The sequence below is a fragment of the Phyllobates terribilis genome, unplaced genomic scaffold, assembly GCF_046119375.1.
Source record: "Phyllobates terribilis strain yellow unplaced genomic scaffold, ASM4611937v1 Scaffold_5__5_contigs__length_657084704, whole genome shotgun sequence".
NCBI lineage: Eukaryota > Metazoa > Chordata > Amphibia > Anura > Dendrobatidae > Phyllobates > Phyllobates terribilis.
Window position 1 is genome coordinate 487,976,675 of NW_027362765.1, and position 19,441 is coordinate 487,996,115.

Genomic DNA, 19,441 nt, shown 5'->3' on the forward strand with positions numbered 1-19,441 from the left:
GGGATATCCAGTCCTGCCTAGTACTGCTTCTCCACCCCTTTAATGCCCCTTTATTCTGCTCATTGGTGGTCATCCCAGTCTCTGATCATCACTAATCACAAAACAACTGATGTATGGTCTTCATGATACTACATAACCCCATGATATTTCTACTTTATAGTTATGATGAAATGGCAAAGAAAGATCTTCCTGCAGTTGTAGATTTTATTTTGCAAAAAACGGGCCAGAAGCAACTCTATTACATTGGTCATTCACAAGGCACTACTATGGGTAAGAGTATTTCACACTTATATTTTGAAAGGCTTTTTTGAGGTTGGATTGTACTATAAATTTCTCATTACATACCTGTTGTAGGGAAATCTTAATTTCACATAGTCCTTTCTTTTTTAGCTCTATTCTAAAATACTGTGGGGGCTAAAAGAAAAGTAGAAAAAAAAGTTTTCAAAAATATTGCATATAAAAAAACCTATATTCGAAATATCCCGTCACTCACCCTTGAAAATAAGAGCATTACAAAAAAAACATTCAGAATGGCCAGAAAAGTCCTATCAAATTGTAAAATTATTTAACAACAGAATTGCCATTTTCAGTTGCAGAACCTCCCCTAAAAACTGCAAAAAAAAGTGATCAGAATGTCATATGTACCCAAAAATTGTATCCATAAAACATTAGCTCCCCATACAAAAAAGAAAGTCCTCACACAGCTGCATCGATGGAAGAATAAGGAAAGTTGCAGGTCTTAGAAAATGGTGTCACAAGCCATTTTTTTTTCTTTAAACTTTTCTAAAATGTTTTTTCTGTTATTAAAAAAAAATAAAAACACAAATTGCAGGGAATTGGGATGATCTGTATTGTTTAAATTATATCCCCATCCTTGAACAAAGTCTTCAAAATCTAATGAATTATACCTTTAAACTCTTGACCTGGTTGGTCCTATTAATGTGATCAAAATGGACATTTTGCCCAAACTTCTTTATTTATTCCAGACCGTTCCTGTCTGCGTTCCTCAGACCTTTTTCTTCTGTCTCAACAATGCTATTAGCAAGTTTGTATGGGGAACATCAAGGCCTAGGATACATTTTAAAATAGTATTGTCCCATGAATAAAGGGGGTACTAGCCTGTCCGATCTAAAAAATAATACCGTCAGTTTCCGATTCTTATGCGAGAATAGTGGACTGGTTCAGGTCTGTGGAACATAAGTAATGGGTGAAAGTGGAAGGGGACCTCTCTCCCTGGACAATCACATCTATAGCTTAGATCAACAAAATACATGTACAATACAATACATGTAATACTTACTCAACACTGTTTGCAAACATGGGAGCAAGACTTAATCTCACCTATCACATAGGTTCCGTCCATTAATTCCCCATGGTTGATAACCCAGATTTTCTTCCCTGCTTCAGGTGCGGACTCATTTCTAATCTATGACAGATCCGCTGAGGTTAAATTGAGACAGGTTCTCGTGGGATCAGGCTCTTTTCCTTCCTTTCCAGCTCAGGTCATTTATAAATTCTCACATATCTCTGACTAGTATAAAGGATGAACTCACTCCGTTTGAAACCTTAGTCACTCAAGTAGTTCCTTGTACTAACTTCTATCTTGTATATACAAAGCAACACAAAGGGACACCTACAATGACCCTCTACCCTTTACTGGGGCTTAGGAGAAGGAATTGTGTAGTCAAGTTTCAGAAGAGGATTGAAAAAAAGCATTCATACTCCCCTGCAAATTACCTATTACTTGCCTTGCTCATGAGAAAAACTATAAGGCTGTGTGCCCACGTAGCATTTTTCAAGCGTATATGCTGCGGAATTTCCGCAGCGTAAACGCTTGAAAAACGCATGGTAATCCGCACCCCATGGTCCCCAATGGGATTCCGCAAGTTCTATGCACATGCTGCGGATTTTTCCGCAGCGTTTATGCCGCGTTCAAAAATCCGCAGCATGTCATTTAATTTTGCGTTTCCGCAAGCGGAATTGCCTTAGTCCAATGCATAAAAAACGCAAGGCAATTCCGCATGTGGAAAACGCGTGATAAACGCGCGAAAAATGCGCGATAAACGCGTGCGGAATTCCGCATGCGTTTTTCCGGGAGAGGACTTGCATTTATGCAGCAGAAATTTTCTGCTTCATAAATGCAACGTGGGCACATAGCCTTAGATTCTATCTAGATGGTACCGTTGTCCCACTATGCTATATAGGATCTTCCCCTCTGTGTCTGACTTGTGCTGGCAGTGTGGCGGTGCGGTCGGGTCTATGTTACATATATGGTGGGAATGCCCATTGCTTTGTGGGTTATGGAATTAAATTTTCTCACTGTACAATAGTCTCACTGGTGACAGAGTCACACCCTCCCCCCAAATAGGCCTGCTTTCCATTACTCCAGATTCAATCTCAAAGGCAAAAAAATCTCATGCTCAGGTCAGAAGAGGAGTCGGCCAGCCCAAGGATTGCAATGGGATCCTCGGGCGAGTAACACAGCAGTCTGACTGAATTGTTGGCGCGGAGGGGTGGGCGGGGAAAGGGGTGAATATTCAGTTCGTATTTTACATCTGCTTGACCTGCTGGCACGCGACTATAAATTTTCCGGGGCTCACAGCAACACAATGGGGCAATGAACAGAAATAAAAGTTACATATCCCGAAAGGGCTGCCCAACCCCTATTTCAGGATACTGTTGCTATGGTACACAAAAATGACCTGACCGATTCCCTTTAATATTAACAACCGTCAACTTTTCTATTGTTATTATTGAGCATAATTGGAATGTTCTGTTTTCATATCAATATTATTAAAACCCAACAAAAATATTTAAAGTAAAAATAAATAAAATAAAATATAAAATGTTGGTATTGCCATAACTGCACTGAAAATTTATTTTGCCATGTCATTTTTATGATAAAATAATGTCGTAAAAATAAAACCCATAAAACAGTGGCAGTATTGTATTTTTTTTCCAACATTTCACCTGACTTAGAATTTTTTTTCAAATTTTCCAGTATATTGTATGATAAAATAAGTGGTGTCATTCAAATGTAGTTTTGAATGACACCACTTATTTTAGCATAGAATATTTAACATATAATTTTCTCTCAGTTCACATTCTGAGAGCTTGAGGAAGGTGAGCTTTTTACATCTATTCACCTGGTGTTGGTGCTATGCGGCGGCCATAGTTGCTGTGGTCTTGTGCCTGTGGGGCGGCGCGGCCTGGAGTCATAGGGACTCTGTCTCGCAGCATTGGTGCTGTGGAGCACCAGGTCGCCCGCCCTGCTGGTGCATTGTCGCTGTGATGGTGGGTTGCGCACGACACCGCACCTTTCAGGCTAGGGACCCGCTAAGAGGTTCTGTTATGAACTGCTACAAGCACTAAGGAAAGATAGGAAAACTGTCCCTACAATAGGACTAAGCTGATTCCCTACGATGCAGCGGGGGACCTGTTCCTTGTGAACAGACCCGCCTAAGTCCTCGGCTAGTCTGAACGCAGACCTATAGATATAAGGAAGGGGTCCCTACAAGAACTAAGGACTGGGATATAAATGGACACCTCCTAGCAGAAATTGTAGCAGAGCAAAGACAAACAAACAAAAAGTACTAGTGGTCCAAGGACCAAGCAAACTACAGAGTTAGGTACAAGACACCTGGCTAGCTTAAGAGTAAATGAAACACTGAAGTCCAGCAAGGTCAGAAGGGCGTAGCTGGATTATATAGGCAGAAAGTCATGTGACCAACAAAATAGAAAAAAAACTAACAGGAGGGTTATAACAGGTTCATTGTGACGTGGCAGTGCGCTTCATACAGTCTGATCAGAAGGTTAAACTAAGAACCTGTGGCGCCCTGCTGTGCATTGGTGCCACAGAACCCAGAAGGGTGCATGGATTGACTTCTCCACAAGAGGCCCTCACGCATTCACGCACCTCCACCCTACCACCTCAGACCAGCAGAGGGAGCCCGTTAGGGACATATATAGGGAGGGTGGAGCCAGGCAGCTCAGTTTAGCTAGTGTTAGTGACGCGCCCCTGGGCCTGTGTCGCGCTGCGTTGCGCACGCGGGAGCTTACCCGGAGCCGGATCTGTTGAGGGTTGTAGTCTCGTGGCGGTGACCCGGTCCGTGCCCAGGGAGTCAAACTGAGCGGCGATGTATCAGCGGTAGATGTTGGACGACTACGCCACCCGTTGAGTACAGCTAAGGAGCTGCTGCTGCAGGGCAGACCGCTGAGGCCGGTGGTAGGATTGTGCAGCGTGATAGTATAACCCCCAACGGGAGGGGTATGGCCTCAGGGCAGCCGATGTGGATGATGGGGGTAGCAGGAACCACTCGGAGACGGTATGGTGTAGTTCAGGGTCTTTACTGGTGACAAAGATAGACCCTCCCGGAGTACTGGCTAGCGATTGGGGCCTGGTCAGTCCTTGAGCAGATGGGATCTCCCCTGGCTAGGCGGAGTTGTAGGCCTCCCAAACTAACTGTACTCTTCTGGCTACCTTGCTAGAGGCGGGTATAAGTAGCCCACGTCCCTGAGTGTACCGTGTGGTGCTCACCCGTATGGCCGGTGACTCGGGGCCTTCTAGTAGCTTCCGCTCCACGACGGCGGTGCTGGTCCCATGCGTGTGACCGTGCCTTCGGGTTTCTTGGCCAGAGGACCTGGAATCCCCTGCCTGACGGATTCTGCTGCTGGGTAGGAGTTAGTCCCCACAGCCTCGGACTCCGGGTCCGGTAAGAAATCTTCTCAGTCAGGGCGAGCTCTGCAGCTGCCAGCCCCTGACTCCTTGTAACACTGCTCCCACAGAGCTCCTGATGTTCTGTTCCTATATTTGCTTCTTTTCTCTGTTTCTACTTCTTGTCTACTCACTAACCCTGCCTCAGCCCTAGGTTTATATAGGGGAAGTCCTTCCCCTCCCAGGACTGGGCAGGAGGTGTGGCATGCATAGGATTCCTGACCAAGAGACCTCCCACCTGCTCTCAGACGTAATATCTCTATCACTGTGGCAACCAGACCCCTGGGGTGTCACATTCCCCCCTAGTGAAATTTAGTACTCCGGGACTAAACATATTTTAGAAAAACATAACAAGATATAACAATAACAATACAATAAAGAAACACATAAAGGTGGTCACGGCATGTCCGTAACCGGGTGCAGTCTTTGAAGAAAGCAAGGTGTCCATTTCACCAAAACAGTGAGACGTAACCAGGTAGGGGTCTGTCCTGCCTCGAGTCCTTAACAGTCTTTAGTCCGTCCTGGGTTACGCTCCAACTATGTACACAGGATTCCCGGTAAATCCACCAAAGACTCCTATAAACAACTAGAAACACATAATTATACACAAGCAACAAGAAAAACAGGTAACCACAAATAAAACAATTTATACACTTCAAATCCTCCAACGTGCGGGTAACTGGCCTCTAGTGGCCCTAGTGGACCTACGGAGCTGACTGTCTGGCCCTGAACTACAGGGTGTAGGAGCTGTTAAGGGTAAACTGGGCAGCGGTCTACGGGCCCTTTGGCTCACTAGGGATATGGCAGGCTCACTGCAAGCAGAGGGTTGATCCTCCTGGTCTGCTGGTGTGGGGTCTTCTGCCTCCTGGACCGGCTGTTCTTCCAGCTCTACCTGTTGCTCCGTAGGTGCTTGGGAAGCTGGTTGGAGGAAGGTGAGTACGGGTACCACAACTGCACCATTGACTTGAGTCCAAGACCGAGGGAAGTCTCCGAGCACAGTACTAACCATATCTTCCCTTTCCTCTACGGGTCGATGGTCTTCTTGTTCCTCTTCAGGGTTCCGTAGCTGTTCAGGACACTTCTTCAGGTGATCCCGGGATACAATGGCTGTGGTCTCCCCTCCGTCTTTACTGATGGTACAGACCTTCGGGTTCTCGTGGCTTGAGGGCAGTACGGTGTACGGGTCCTTCTCCCACTGGTCGTCCAACTTGTGGAGCCGTCTTTTCCTTTTCAAGACCTGCTCTCCGGGCACCAGGGGAACAGCGGGAGCATACTGGTTGTAAGTTTTCTCTTGTCTCTCCCTAGCCTGACAGAGACTTCGCTCCACGCTCTCCTGTACTTTCCGGTACTGCTGCTGCCTCTCTGTGTCCCAGTCTGCTTCTGGTGAAGTGTCCTCGGGTGTCAGGACTCCCATTTCCAGGTCAACAGGTAACTTACCAGGTCTCGCCCTCATTAGGTAAGCCGGGGTACAGTTGGTGGAACCTACCGGGATGTGGTTGTATAGGTCCACCAGATCGGGCAGCTTCTCAGGCCACAGACTGCGTTCTTCCAGGGGCAACGTTTTCAGAAGATCCATTACCACCTAGTTCATTTTCTCACAAAGTCCATTAGTTTGCGGATGATAGGGTGTCGTCCTTATCTTCCGGCAGCCATACAGATTGCAGAATTCCTGGAAGACCTCCGCTTCAAAGGCAAGTCCCTGGTCCGTCAGCACTTGGTCCGGGTACCCGTGTGGACGGCAGAAGTGCTGCTGGAAGGCTCTAGCTGCTGTTTGAGCCGTTAAGTCCTTGACGGGGACGACAACCAAGAACCGGGAGTAATGATCCACGATGGTTAACGCGTAGACGTAGCCACTTCTGCTTGGGGTCAGTTTTACATGATCCAAGGCTACCAGTTCCAACGGCTGCCGGGTGACGATGGACTGCAGGGGAGTCTTCTGGCTGGCACGGTCCTTCCTCCTCAGGTTGCACGGGCCACAGTCTCTGCACCACCTCTCGATGGTTCCCCTCATGCCTACCCAATGGAACCGCCCGCGCAGCAGGAACTCCAGCTTCTTCCATCCGAAATGCCCAGCTCCATCGTGGTATGCCTCCATCACCATGGCTGCGTCTCGTCGTGGCACCACTACTTGCCAGATTAGTTCATGCGTCCGGGAGTTAACCATCCTGCGGCACAACTTCCCCTTGTAAAGGAACAGTCTACTCTTTTCTGCCCACAGTTGCTTGGCTTCATCCGGAGCGTCTGGGTCAAGGCGAGCCTCTGGCTGAGTCAGCATCTCCTTCACCAGCCGGACAGCAGGGTCACTGTCTTGCATTTCCGCCCAGTTGTAGTGAGGTAAGCGGTTAAGCGTAGCGCCTTGCTTACTCCTTACCCGATGGGAATACTGGATAGTCCCATGACGGTGAAACGCGGGGAGTTCGACTTCTTCCAGTCCCTCTGGATCTTCTCCTACGTCCGGTAGGTTTCGCATTCTGGACAGGGCGTCCGCGTTGGTATTGGAGCGTCCTGCCCGGTATTTGATGGTGAACTCGTAGTTGGACAGGCGGGCCATCCATCTCTGCTCTAGGGCACCGAGTCTTGCCGTGTCCAGGTGTGTCAACGGGTTGTTATCCGTGTACATGACGAACCGGGAAGAAGCGAGGTAGTGCTTAAAGCGTTCGGTGACTGCCCACACCACTGCCAGGAACTCTAGCTTAAATGAGCTGTAATTCTCAGGGTTTCTTTCGGTGGGTCGCAGTTTTCGGCTGGCGTAAGCGATTACTCGCTCTTTCCCCTGCTGGATCTGGGACAGCACGGCTCCTAGCCCGATGTTACTTGCGTCGGTGTAGAGAATAAAGGGCTGGCTGTAATCCGGGTACGCCAGGATTTCATCCCCCGTGAGGGCCATCTTCAGCTGGCGGAAGGACTCTTCTTCCAACTTCTCCCATTTGAAGGGCGGCTTCTGGTTCTTGGCCTTCCGGGACTGGCCTATCAGGAGGTCCTGCATAGGAGCTGCCTTTTTGGTGAAACCGGGGATGAACCTGCGGTAGTAGCCTACCAACCCGAGGAACTGCCGCACTTCCTTTACACTGGAGGGACTTGGCCATTCCTTAATTGCGGTGATCTTATCAGGGTTGGGAGCCACTCCGTCAGCGCTCACCACGTGTCCCAGGTACTGCACCTTTGGTTTCAGGAGGTGACACTTGGAGGGTTTCACCTTTAGGCCGTAGCTTGCCAGAGCTTCGAACACTTCCGCCAGGTGTTTCAGGTGGTCCTCATAAGTCTTAGAATATACGATGACATCGTCCAGGTACAACAGGACCGTCTCGAAGTTTCTGTGGCCCAGACAGCACTCCATTAATCGTTGGAAGGTTCCTGGTGCGTTGCAGAGTCCGAACGGCATGCAGGTAAACTCGCTAAGTCCCATCGGGGTGGTGAATGCGGTCTTCTCCCGGTCCGCCTCTGCTACAGGAACCTGCCAGTACCCACTAGTGAGATCCAAGGTAGAGAAGAAGTTAGCAGATCTTAAAGCAGCCAAAGACTCCTCTATCCTTGGTAAGGGGTACGCATCCTTGTGTGTGATACGGTTGATTTTCCGGTAATCTACACACATCCTCATGGTGTTGTCTTTCTTTTTGACTAAGACTAGTGGAGCTGCCCAGGGGCTACAGCTATCCCTGATCACCCCAGCCTCCTTCATGTCTCTAAGCATCCCCTTGGCGTGTTGGTAGTGTGCAGGGGGTACGGGTCGATACCTCTCTTTTATGGGAGGATGGTCTCCCGTGGGGATGTGGTGTTCTACCCCCTTGACTCGCCCGAAGTCTAACGGGTGTTTACTAAACACTCTCTCGTACTCTTGAACCACCCGATAGACTCCCTGTTTCTGGTGTGAGGGAGTGGAGTCAGTACCCAAATGTAGTTGCTGACACCAGTCCTCCATTGTTTTCTTAGAGCCGTTACCTTCCTCCGGGTGAGATGGAGGCAAGGGTTCCACAGATTGTATAGCATTTTGGTTAATGGTATATAATTTGGCTAGCGTGGCATACCGGGGCAGGTACACTTCCCTCTTCCCGATATTGATTATGCGAACGGGCATCCTCCCATGGCGTACATTAACCACCCCCCGTGCTGTCAAGATGGTGGGCCTACTGTCTGAGTAAACTGGTTCTACCATTGCCTGGTAATCTCTACCTCTCAGACCAATAGCTGCCCGGCACCAAATCATCATTTTACTTTTTGGGGGCATGGCAATAGGGAAAGGGTCACACATTCTCACGCTACCAATCTCACCGCCGGAGAGTTCCACCTGTTGCCGTCGCATCAGTGCCCGGATCTCTTTTTGGAGCACTCGCTGCTCGCCGGAGCTGGCGTTCTTGGCAACCTGCTGTAAAAGGAAAATCACCTCTGCAAGACAATTTTCAATTACATTAGTTCCTAGAGTTATCTTTGGGTGACTCTCGTGTTTGTCAATGTCTACAATGATCAGTCCCTGTGCTGCCAGTTCAACTCTACCAATTTTAATGGTCACCTCTTTAAATCCGATCTGTGGCACGGGCTGACCATTGCTGGCGATGATACTCAAGTCGTCGTCAGGGTAGCGGGTAATATCCGAGTCATTCCAGTACTGCTTGAAGAGCACGTACGGGATGGTGGTGACCTGTGACCCGGTGTCCAGTAGGGCACTCATAGGAATGCCATCCAGTACCACAGGCAAGACTGGACGTCCTCCCACATATTTGTCGCGCCAGTTCGATGGGCCTGATGATCTTTTTCCTAGGGGTTGGCCCTCTACCTTAGGTTGTGCCAGTTTAAAGGACAGTACCTTGCCATATGTCCGGGTTGATTACAGCGGCGGCAGATGGGTCTTCCGTCCTCGTTGTATTGGTCGCTGGGTCTTCCTCTGGCCGGTGGGGTCCTCCTTGGTCGACGCCACGGGATGTCCTCCGGTCCGGATGCCAGCTGGATCTTCCCTGGAGTAGAAACCTGTAAAGACTGCACAGTTCGGGTTAGCGCAGCATCGCTTTTAGCTAGCTCTTGGACCTGATGGTGCAGGTCTGGAGCCGGGTCATTGCTCAAAGCCTGCGCATCAGCTCCCACAGGCCCTGCCGACAAGGGCGCCGCCTCCTGGTGGTAAGTAGTAGTGGGGCGTCTGTGGGTCACAACGCCACCTGGTGCCGGTTCTCGGAGCACCCGGATGGCTCTGTCCTTGAACTGTGCAAATCCCAGATGAGGGTCCTGTAAGGCCATTGCCCGCAACTGGATTCGGTGGGCATTGCAATATAAACCCTCTATAAATTGTTCAGTCAACAGCCTGTCCTCGTCTCCCACGCCGTCAGGGTCGGTCTGCTTAATGGCTCTCAGGGCCTCTTGTAGGTTCAGGGCATAGTCCCTTATACTCTCATGTGCCCGCTGTTTGCACCCGTAGAATCTAAGCTTGATCTCGGCTGAGGTGCGGGTATCAAAGGTGTCCCTCAGTCGGGTTAGTATCCCTGCGACAGTCCTCCCCCCAGGTGGCCAGGACTTTACCTCCCTTCGGGCTGCCCCAGTTAATTGGGCCACCAGGATGCTCACTTTTTGCTCTTCTGTGAGGGGGTACACCTGGAAGAGGCTATCCAGCTTTTCTCTAAAGTCATGCAGGGTATGTGACTCCCCTGAGTACTGAGGAAGCCAGGCCGCTCCCGGGATATAGGGCATGGTGAAAGGCATGACTGCAGCAGCGATGGCACTGGCGGGGGTTGAGGCAGTGAAGCTCTCCTCCGTATCCGACATCCTCCTCCCCCCTAGTGGACCGTGGCCTACCTTGCGATGATCCTCTTCCGTAGGCCGCGTCTCCGCAGTAGATCGTCAGGGTTGAGGACCTTCCGTCGCGCTCCTGTGACGTCGGCGTCTGCTGGGCTCCTTCCAGGACCTTACGCGACGTCCGGACGTGAGGCGGGGCTTCAGTTCTCGCGCGCTTTCGGAGTCCACGCCCCTCTTCTTCCCGCGCGACGTCTTCAAGATGGCGTCCAACGGCGGGAAAACTCCACGGAAGGCGGGAAGAAGGCTGAAAATGGCGCCGGATGGCGGGAATCTTCACCGATGGCGGGAAGAAGGCTGAAGATGGCGCCGGATGGCGGGAATCTTCACCACAGGTAAGTTTGAACAGTCTCTTTCAGGCACGCAGTACCCGGTGGTTGCGGGCACGAAATCCTGCCGACTACGCCAAAAGTTGACGCGCCCCTGGGCCTGTGTCGCGCTGCGTTGCGCACGCGGGAGCTTATCCGGAGCCGGATCTGTTGAGGGCGATGTATCAGCGGTAGATGTTGGACGACTACGCCACCCGTTGAGTACAGCTAAGGAGCTGCTGCTGCAGGGCAGACCGCTGAGGCCGGTGGTAGGATTGTGCAGCGTGATAGTATAACCCCCAACGGGAGGGGTATGGCCTCAGGGCAGCCGACGTGGATGATGGGGGTAGCAGGAACCACTCGGAGACGGTACGGTGTAGTTCAGGGTCTTTACTGGTGACAAAGATAGACCCTCCCGGAGTACTGGCTAGCGATTGGGGCCTGGTCAGTCCTTGAGCAGATGGGATCTCCCCTGGCCAGGCGGAGTTGTAGGCCTCCCAAACTAACTGTACTCTTCTGGCTACCTTGCTAGAGGCGGGTATAAGTAGCCCACGTCCCTGAGTGTACCGTGTGGTGCTCACCCGTATGGCCGGTGACTCGGGGCCTTCTAGTAGCTTCCGCTCCACGACGGCGGTGCTGGTCCCATGCGTGTGACCGTGCCTTCGGGTTTCTTGGCCAGAGGACCTGGAATCCCCTGCCTGACGGATTCTGCTGCTGGGTAGGAGTTAGTCCCCACAGCCTCGGACTCCGGGTCCGGTAAGAAATCTTCTCAGTCAGGGCGAGCTCTGCAGCTGCCAGCCCCTGACTCCTTGTAACACTGCTCCCACAGAGCTCCTGATGTTCTGTTCCTATATTTGCTTCTTTTCTCTGTCTCTACTTCTTCTCTACTCACTAACCCTGCCTCAGCCCTAGGTTTATATAGGGGAAGTCCTTCCCCTCCCAGGACTGGGCAGTAGGTGTGGCATGCATAGGATTCCTGACCAAGAGACCTCCCACCTGCTCTCAGACGTAATATCTCTATCACTGTGGCAACCAGACCCCTGGGGTGTCACATTAGTGTTCAGAGACAGAGAGGAACACAGCTGCCGTGCTTAGGCGAGCCAAGGCCTACAGCACAAGTGAAAGCCTAGTGAGGGCTTTGAGTGGGCCGAAGGCAGAGAGGAGAAGGAGGAAGTAGTGAGGGGGCAGAGGAGCATACCAGGCTCACCCCGATATATATATACCGGACACCGGGTCCGCGCCTACAGGGACTCTTTACACCCAGTAGGAACCACCGAAAACCCTGGAGGACTACAGGTCCCAGGTTTGCCAAACGCTGACTACAGTACCAGGGCTAGGAGTAATGGAGGCCCCAGCGTACAGGGAGAGTGATCTCCAAAGAGAAGGCCCTACCACCAGGTCAGCAGGTGCAAGAGAGAGAGAGGGACAGTAACCAAGCTAGGCCTAGCTCCAGGCAGGTCAGAAGCTTAGCAAGTAAAGCCATGGATCAGGAGGCCCTATACCTGCTTACTGGGGAGAGTCCAGAAGTGCGCCCTTCGCCCGGAGTACCCTGGACCGTGCCTGCAACATCACCAGTAAAGGTACTGAAGCTGACCTCCGTGTGAGTGTCCGTCTTTCCTCCGGGACTGTCCTGCCGTCTCTCCCCTGCACCACCATTTACCCCTACACTGCCCAGGAGCTAGCTCTACCTGTGGAGAGCCACACCATCCCTGCTGCCCTAACACCCGCTCCAGAGGACTGCTCCACAGCGGCGGCTCCCTTTAGCCGCATTCCACAGGTGGCGTCACGATCACTATTCCAAAATCCCCTATAAAGAATATCATTCCCCTTTTTAGTGACCGCCCTGGGCCACAGACCGGGCCAGCCACCGTGATAACCCCCAACCGGCATTCAGAGGCCCGGCTGCCGAGCACCCCACGGCCCTGGGGGCGCATCAAACCTCATGTTCAGTTTGTAAATTCTTGCCGAGAAGCATTCGATCAAAGTATGAATATTAGGATGTCCGGTCCATGTATTTTTTCTACAGTTATGGTTTATAACATATAATTTTGCCATTGTTTTATGGGTTTTGTTTTAATGGCTTTCATAATTCTTTAAGTAGTTGTTGCAGAAGGAAAAATGGAGATAAAAAAAAACACAAAAGTGCAAACTTGTAAATTGGCCTTTATGGGAAAGGGATACAATAATTGAATAATGGACGTCAGAACAAAATATTCTAACAAATTGGGTAATATATTTTTCACAGTGCAGATCCTTTGTTTCTTATATTACAGGATTCATTGCATTTTCTACCATTCCTCAACTGGCACAAAAAATTAAGATGTTTTTTGCTCTTGCTCCTGTGGCTACTGTTCAACATCCTATTGGTCCAATTGCATCTGCCAGATGGCTACCAGCTTGTTTAATTAAGGTACAATACTCAACATAAAAGGTTATCATTTACTATCACCCTTCTTCAAAAAAATGTGTATAGCAGAACAGAACATATGTTAAGCTGAACTAGAAAGCAAAGGAGGGCTCTAGGGTCAGGGCAGGAGGCACGGCCATGTTGTCTTTCCGAAGTGAAGCAGCTAAAACTGCTGGGAAGTTACAGTTGGCATTTATGGCTAAAAGCACAACCTATGGTTAAGTATTGGGACAGCTTGAAAAAGGGACAAGTTGGTTCAATATCGGAAATCACCAGATGCTCACCTCTTATGTTGGATTACGCCACCCCACTTGCGGCTTTATTCAGACCCCAATCGGAATATGTCTACCGATCGGCAGTCAATTAATAGCCTGTTTACACAAGCAGATCGCGCTTATCGATGTACACCAAATGATATGTTATAGGTCAATCAGTTCACATAGGATGCCATTGTTCACACAAGATGATGTGCTGCCGAGAAGAATGATCTTTTGTGCAGCTCAAAAGATCATTTCAACTGACAATCCAGCGTTTTGATCCTTCATCCCAGTTATCAATAGCCTGTTTAGATTGCTCATGAAATGAGTGTTCCTAGAAATGCTTGTCCATGAAATCTTTAAGTGTAAATGGATAAGTAGTTAAGAGAGATCTGACCCCATTGTCTGTTTTTAATATTATTTTGACAGTAAAACTGATTTTTGAAAATTATAAAATCAACTCATTTCAGGAGTTGCTTCCTGGCTGATATTTTTGAAACACCTTTTCTCGCCAATTTGACTCATCTGACAGTGGACACTGTGTGAACAGAAAGAGAATCTCAATGTAGTTAATCAATCAAATTTCAATCTGCTTAAAGGGGTTGTCCGATCTAAAATGAATCCCCCTCAGTGCACGCACTGTGTGCTGCGAGGATTTGCTGGTTTCTTACCCAAGAACAGTGGTGATGTATGAGATATGCATACTCCCGGGCAGAACCGAACCAGTGGGTGCGGCCTCGCTCCGCCCCTTCATTCCACGCATCATTAAAAAGAGTTAAAGCACAAACAGAGAAAGACAAAGGAAAAACATGGGGGGAAGAGCTCAATGATCTCACCTGTAAACTCCAAAGAGCAATAACAAAATGTTAATTAAATTGTTTATTCACATTCAAATGCTCATGTGAATGCACGAGGACAATCTGGCAGAACGCTAGTCTTGCCATATTGGTCAAATAAACAAGAGAAATCCCCAAGAAAGCAGGTAGTGCTTCTAAGGGGTTTTCAACCCTCTCCCACACCGGGTAAGGGCTAACAAATCTTTTTAAGGTGTATCTGTAAGGCATATCTGTAAGGAAAAACAAAAACCCAACAAACACCTGAAACAATGGTTAAAATCACAAGTTCAGGAGAAAAACAAGTGCAGACGTGAAAACGAGTTGAAAGGGGTGGTTTCTTTTTTCGTACAGTAATGGGGATTTGGGAGGATGGTGAGGAGGCTTACACCACCTTTTGACCGAAGTTTCAAAATTTTCCCTCCATTACAAAAATTCAATTCATGGGGTCGAAATTTGGGGTCCTTTTTGTGTTTTCCCCTCAAAATGAGGGTTGGGGTGCCAGTAGTGCCACAAAAATGTGGAGCATGTCTTACTACAGCATTACACACCACGATCCATGCTGACTGTGTCCAAAATGCCCCAGCCCCCCCCCACACTTTTACGAGGGGGAGTGTTAAAGTTTTTACCCCTTGGTGGCTTTTGACAGGTAATCTGATGATGCAAATTGGTTAGAATGATCAGTAGATGCGAGGAGATGAACATAATGTTTGCCTCTTTGCATAACATGACGTTTAACATGAAAATGGGGATAAACATTCCGATTTCTTGACAAGCTTCCAGACCTTTTTGGGCGCCTTTGAAAGCATACTGATTCAACCAAGGTTACCATTATTGCCCCCTTTTCAACCCTTTGGGGAGGGTTTGAGTCTAGGGGTGCACCAGAGGGGTAGTTTTTATCGTAGGCGTTTGAACTTGACAGGCTCACAAATGATAGGCAATTGACCATCACTGGCGAGATTGTCAAACCAATCCATTCAACAGTTTCAGAGAAAAGTCGACTTATTTGGAATTGTTCTAGCCTCTTTCCAATTTGGGGTGTTTAGAGGGTTGCAGCCCCTAGAATTGATTTGAAAACAGCAAAACAATTTCCGTATCATGAAATTCAGGATCTGGCTTATTACCATGCAAAATTTAATTTCAATCTGACCATTATTTCCATTTCAAAATGAATTTGGAAATATTGATGCTTAAATTTTCACAGGAGTGTATATTGTAAACACAAATAAATATTTTTATGAAAAAAAAAATAAGTACACATATTTGATATTGCTACATCGGGAACGACCTGACCTATAAAACTGTCCCACTAATTAACCCCTTCAGTGAACACTGTAAAAAACAAACAAAAAAACAACAACTATGCTTTATCATGATACCGCCAAACATAAAGTGGAATAAAACGCAATCAAAAAGACAAATGTAAATAAAAATGGTACCGCTGAAAACGTCATCTTGTTCTGCAAAAAACAGCCGCCATACAACGCCATCAACAGAAAAATAAAAAAGTTATAGATCTCAGAATAAAGCAATGCAAAAATAATTATTTTTTCAATAAATGTGTAAAAGCGCCAAAACATAAAAAACGCTATAAATGTGGTACCGCTGTAATCATACTGACCCGAAGAATAAAGCTGCCTTCTCAATTTTACCACACGCGGAACAGCATAAAAAAAAACAAAAAACAATTCCTGAATTGCTGGTTTTTGTTCATTCTGCCTCCCAAAAATCAGAATAGAAAGCAATCAAAAAATGTCACTTGCCCAAAAATGGTACCAATAAAAACGTCAACTCATCCCGCAAAAAACACATGACTGTTGGCCAAAATATGGAAAAATTATAAAAATATGGCGATGCAAAGACTAGTTTTTGCAATAAAAAGCGTCTGTTAGTGTAAGACAGCTGCCAAACATAAAATCCCACTATAAATCTGGTATTGCTGTAATCGCACCGACCCAAAGAATAAAGTCATCTAATCACTTATACCACACGAGGAACGGCGTAAAAAATTAAACCAATTCTTCACCTGCTGTTGATTTGTTCATTCTGCCTCCCAAAGAGCACTTACACTGGGGTTTCTGTGTAAATCTCTGAAATACGTGATTCAGACAGAAACCCCGGCAGAAAATTCCCTATAATGAGGCAGATGGAGGCACTGTGGATGCCGTCTGGCCTATGATCTGTCGGCATCCGTCTGTTTATTAGGCATTGATAAAAGTGCCATCACCCACAGTTTTGTGCACCTCTGAAAAGGACAACTCTGAACAGAGGCCAGACGGAGTCCAGAGTAACTCTGCCGCCTCATTATAGTGAATGGTTCATCTGAATAACGTCACTCGGAGATTTAGATGGAAACCCCGATATAAGTGATCAACGTAGAGCGCCGGATAAGTGTGATCTAAAATGTTATGTTAAATGTTTCCAACAAAAGCTTTAACTCAATCCACAAAAAAAAAAAAGTCCCCACTCAGGTCCATCATCTGTTATCGGAAATATAGGGGCTTCCATATTACTGGTAGCACAAGGGCTCTGGAAAAGCGCCATGGCTCATTGCCCCCCAAAAGAAATTGATCAAATCCTGCACTCCCAAATCCAAATGCCCCCTCCCATATGAGCTCCAGTGTGCCTAAACTGCAGTTAGCGCCCACATGTTTAGCATTTCTGTAGCGATGAGAGCCTGCCTAATTTAGAGGTGCATGTCTCCAAAACCATGAAATGGGCACAATGTACTGGTCACTACAACTTACTGGTCACTACAATGGTAGTTTGTAATTTTCACTTAGCAACATCCGCTGCTGCCTGTTTCTGGGAAAGAGTAGACCCATTGAGTCAAAATCGTCACTACACCTGTAGATAAATTCCCAAAGGGGTATAATTTCAAAAATGGGGTCTCTTGAGGGGGATTCTGCTACTCTAGCATGTAGGGGCTCTGTATATGGAGTCCGCAAACTATTCTAGGAAAATCTGCGCTCCAGGAGGCAAAAAGCGCTCCTTCCCTCCCGAGTCTCGCCGTTCGGCTAAGCAGTACTACAGTACTTCTACATTCAGCAAAAATTGTGGGACACATTTTGGTGCCATTTTTACCCATTTCCTAGTGTGAAAATGTAAAATCTGGGGGTAAAACAAAATTTTGGTGGTAAAAATGTAATTTTTTTTTTTCACTGCCCAATGCTATAAAATTCTGTGACACAATTGCGGTGTCAATATTCTGACTGCACCCCTAGTTTAATTTATTAAGAGGTGCAGTTTGTAAAATTGGGTCTCTTATGGGGGATCTCTGCCAATGTGACATAGCACCCTCAAACCAGTCCAGCAAAATCTGAACTGCAATATGGTGCTTCTTCCCTTCTGAGTTTTGCACTGTGCGTCAAAAGTAGTTTTTGACCACATATAGGGTATCGGTGTACATAGGAAAAATTGCACAACAAAATTTGGGGTCCATTTTCTCCTGCTATCCTTGTGAAAATAAAAAAATTTGGGGCTAAAACAACGTTTTTCTGGGAAAAATATATTTTTTTCATTTTTACAGATCCACGTTGTAAAATTATGTGAAGCACCTGTGGGTTCAAGGTGCTCACCACACATCTAAGTAAATTCCTTGAGGGGTCTAGTTTCCAAAATGGGGTCACTTGTGGGGTTTTTCCACTTTTGAGGCACATCAGGGGCTCTCCAAACGTGATATGACACAGACAATTCCATCAAAGTATGCGTTGCAAAATGTCACTCCTTCCTTTCTGAGCCGTGCCGTGCCCCCAAACAATAGTTTTCTCCAACATATGGGGTATCTGTGTGCTCAGGAGAAATTGCACAACAAATTTTGGGGTCCATTTTCTCCTGTTACCCCTTTGAAAATAAAAAAATTGTAGCTAAAAAACATTTTTGTGGGAAAAATGGGATTTTTTTAATTTTCATGGCTCAACGTTATAAACTTCTGTAAAGCACTTGGGGGTTCAAGGTGCTTACCACAAATCTAGATAAGTTTCCTGAGGGGTCTAGTTTCCAAAATGGTGTTACTTGTGGTGGGTTTCCACTGTTTAGGCACATCAGGGGCTCTCCAAACACGACATGGCGTCTGCTAATTATTCCAGCAAATTTTATATTCAAAAAGTCAAAATGCATTCCTTCCCTTCTGAACCATGCTGTGCGCCCAAACAGTGGTTTTCCCCCACATAGGCAGTAAGAGAAATTGCACAACAAATTTTGGGGTCCATTTTTTCCTGTTAACCTTGCAAAAATAAAAAAATATGGGTCTAAAGAAACATTTTTGTGAAAAAAAGTTAAATGTTCATTGTTTTCTTCCACATTCCAAAAATTCCTGTGAAGCACCTGAAGGGTTAATAATCTTCTTGAATGTAGTTTTGAGCACTTTGAGGGGTGCAGTTTTTAGAATGGTGTCACTTTTGGGTATTTTCTGTCATAAAGGCCCCTCAAAGTCACTTCAAATGTGATGTGGTCCCTAAAAAAAATGGTTTTGTAAATTTTGTTGGAAAAATTAGAAATCGCTGGTCAACTTTTAACCCTTATAGCTTCCTAACAAAAAAAAATTTTGGTTCCAAAATTGTGTTGATGTAAAGTAGACATGTGGGAAATGTTATTTATTAACTATTTTGTGTAACATATCTCTCTGATTTAAGGGCATGAAAATTCATAGTTTGAAAATTGTGAAATTTTCGCCAAATTTCCGATTTTTTTTAAAAATAATCGCCAGTCATATCAAATAAATTTTACCACTATCATGAAGTACAATATATCACAAAAAAACAATCTCATAATCCGTGGGATCTGTTGAAGTGAACCAGAGTTATTACCTCATAAAGTGACAGTGGTCAGAATTGTAAAAATTGCCCTGGTCATTAACATGCAAACAGCCTTCGTAAAGGGGTAAAAACATATTTACCTGGCTGTATAAGCGCTAGAAGCTAAGTAAGCTCTTTAGTATGAACCATACTACTACCAATATATCAAAATAGTCCAGAAAAATGACTAGATCAATATAATTCTTTCCAGTATAAATCAAGATTAGCAGTGCTGTAAAACCATTAACGGCAGTGGAACAGTTTCCTTAGAAGTAGTTATACAATAGATATTCAGTATTGAGCAGATATGTGGCACTCATCAATGGTGTAATTTTTTCTTTACTCTCAGTC

General features: G+C 46.7%; 1 protein-coding gene across 4 annotated transcripts in view; it reads left to right on the top strand.

The window, feature by feature from the left end:
- LOC141273535 (lysosomal acid lipase/cholesteryl ester hydrolase-like) overlaps positions 1-19,441 on the top strand; it is a 160,590-nt gene that overhangs the window by 110,519 nt on the left and 30,630 nt on the right. For all 4 annotated transcript variants that reach the window (XM_073685520.1, XM_073685518.1, XM_073685517.1 and 1 more), the window contains 2 exons: positions 161-270; positions 13,071-13,207. In XM_073685520.1, coding sequence (XP_073541621.1) covers positions 161-270; positions 13,071-13,207 — 247 coding nt within the window. The remainder of the gene's footprint in view (positions 1-160; positions 271-13,070; positions 13,208-19,441) is intronic.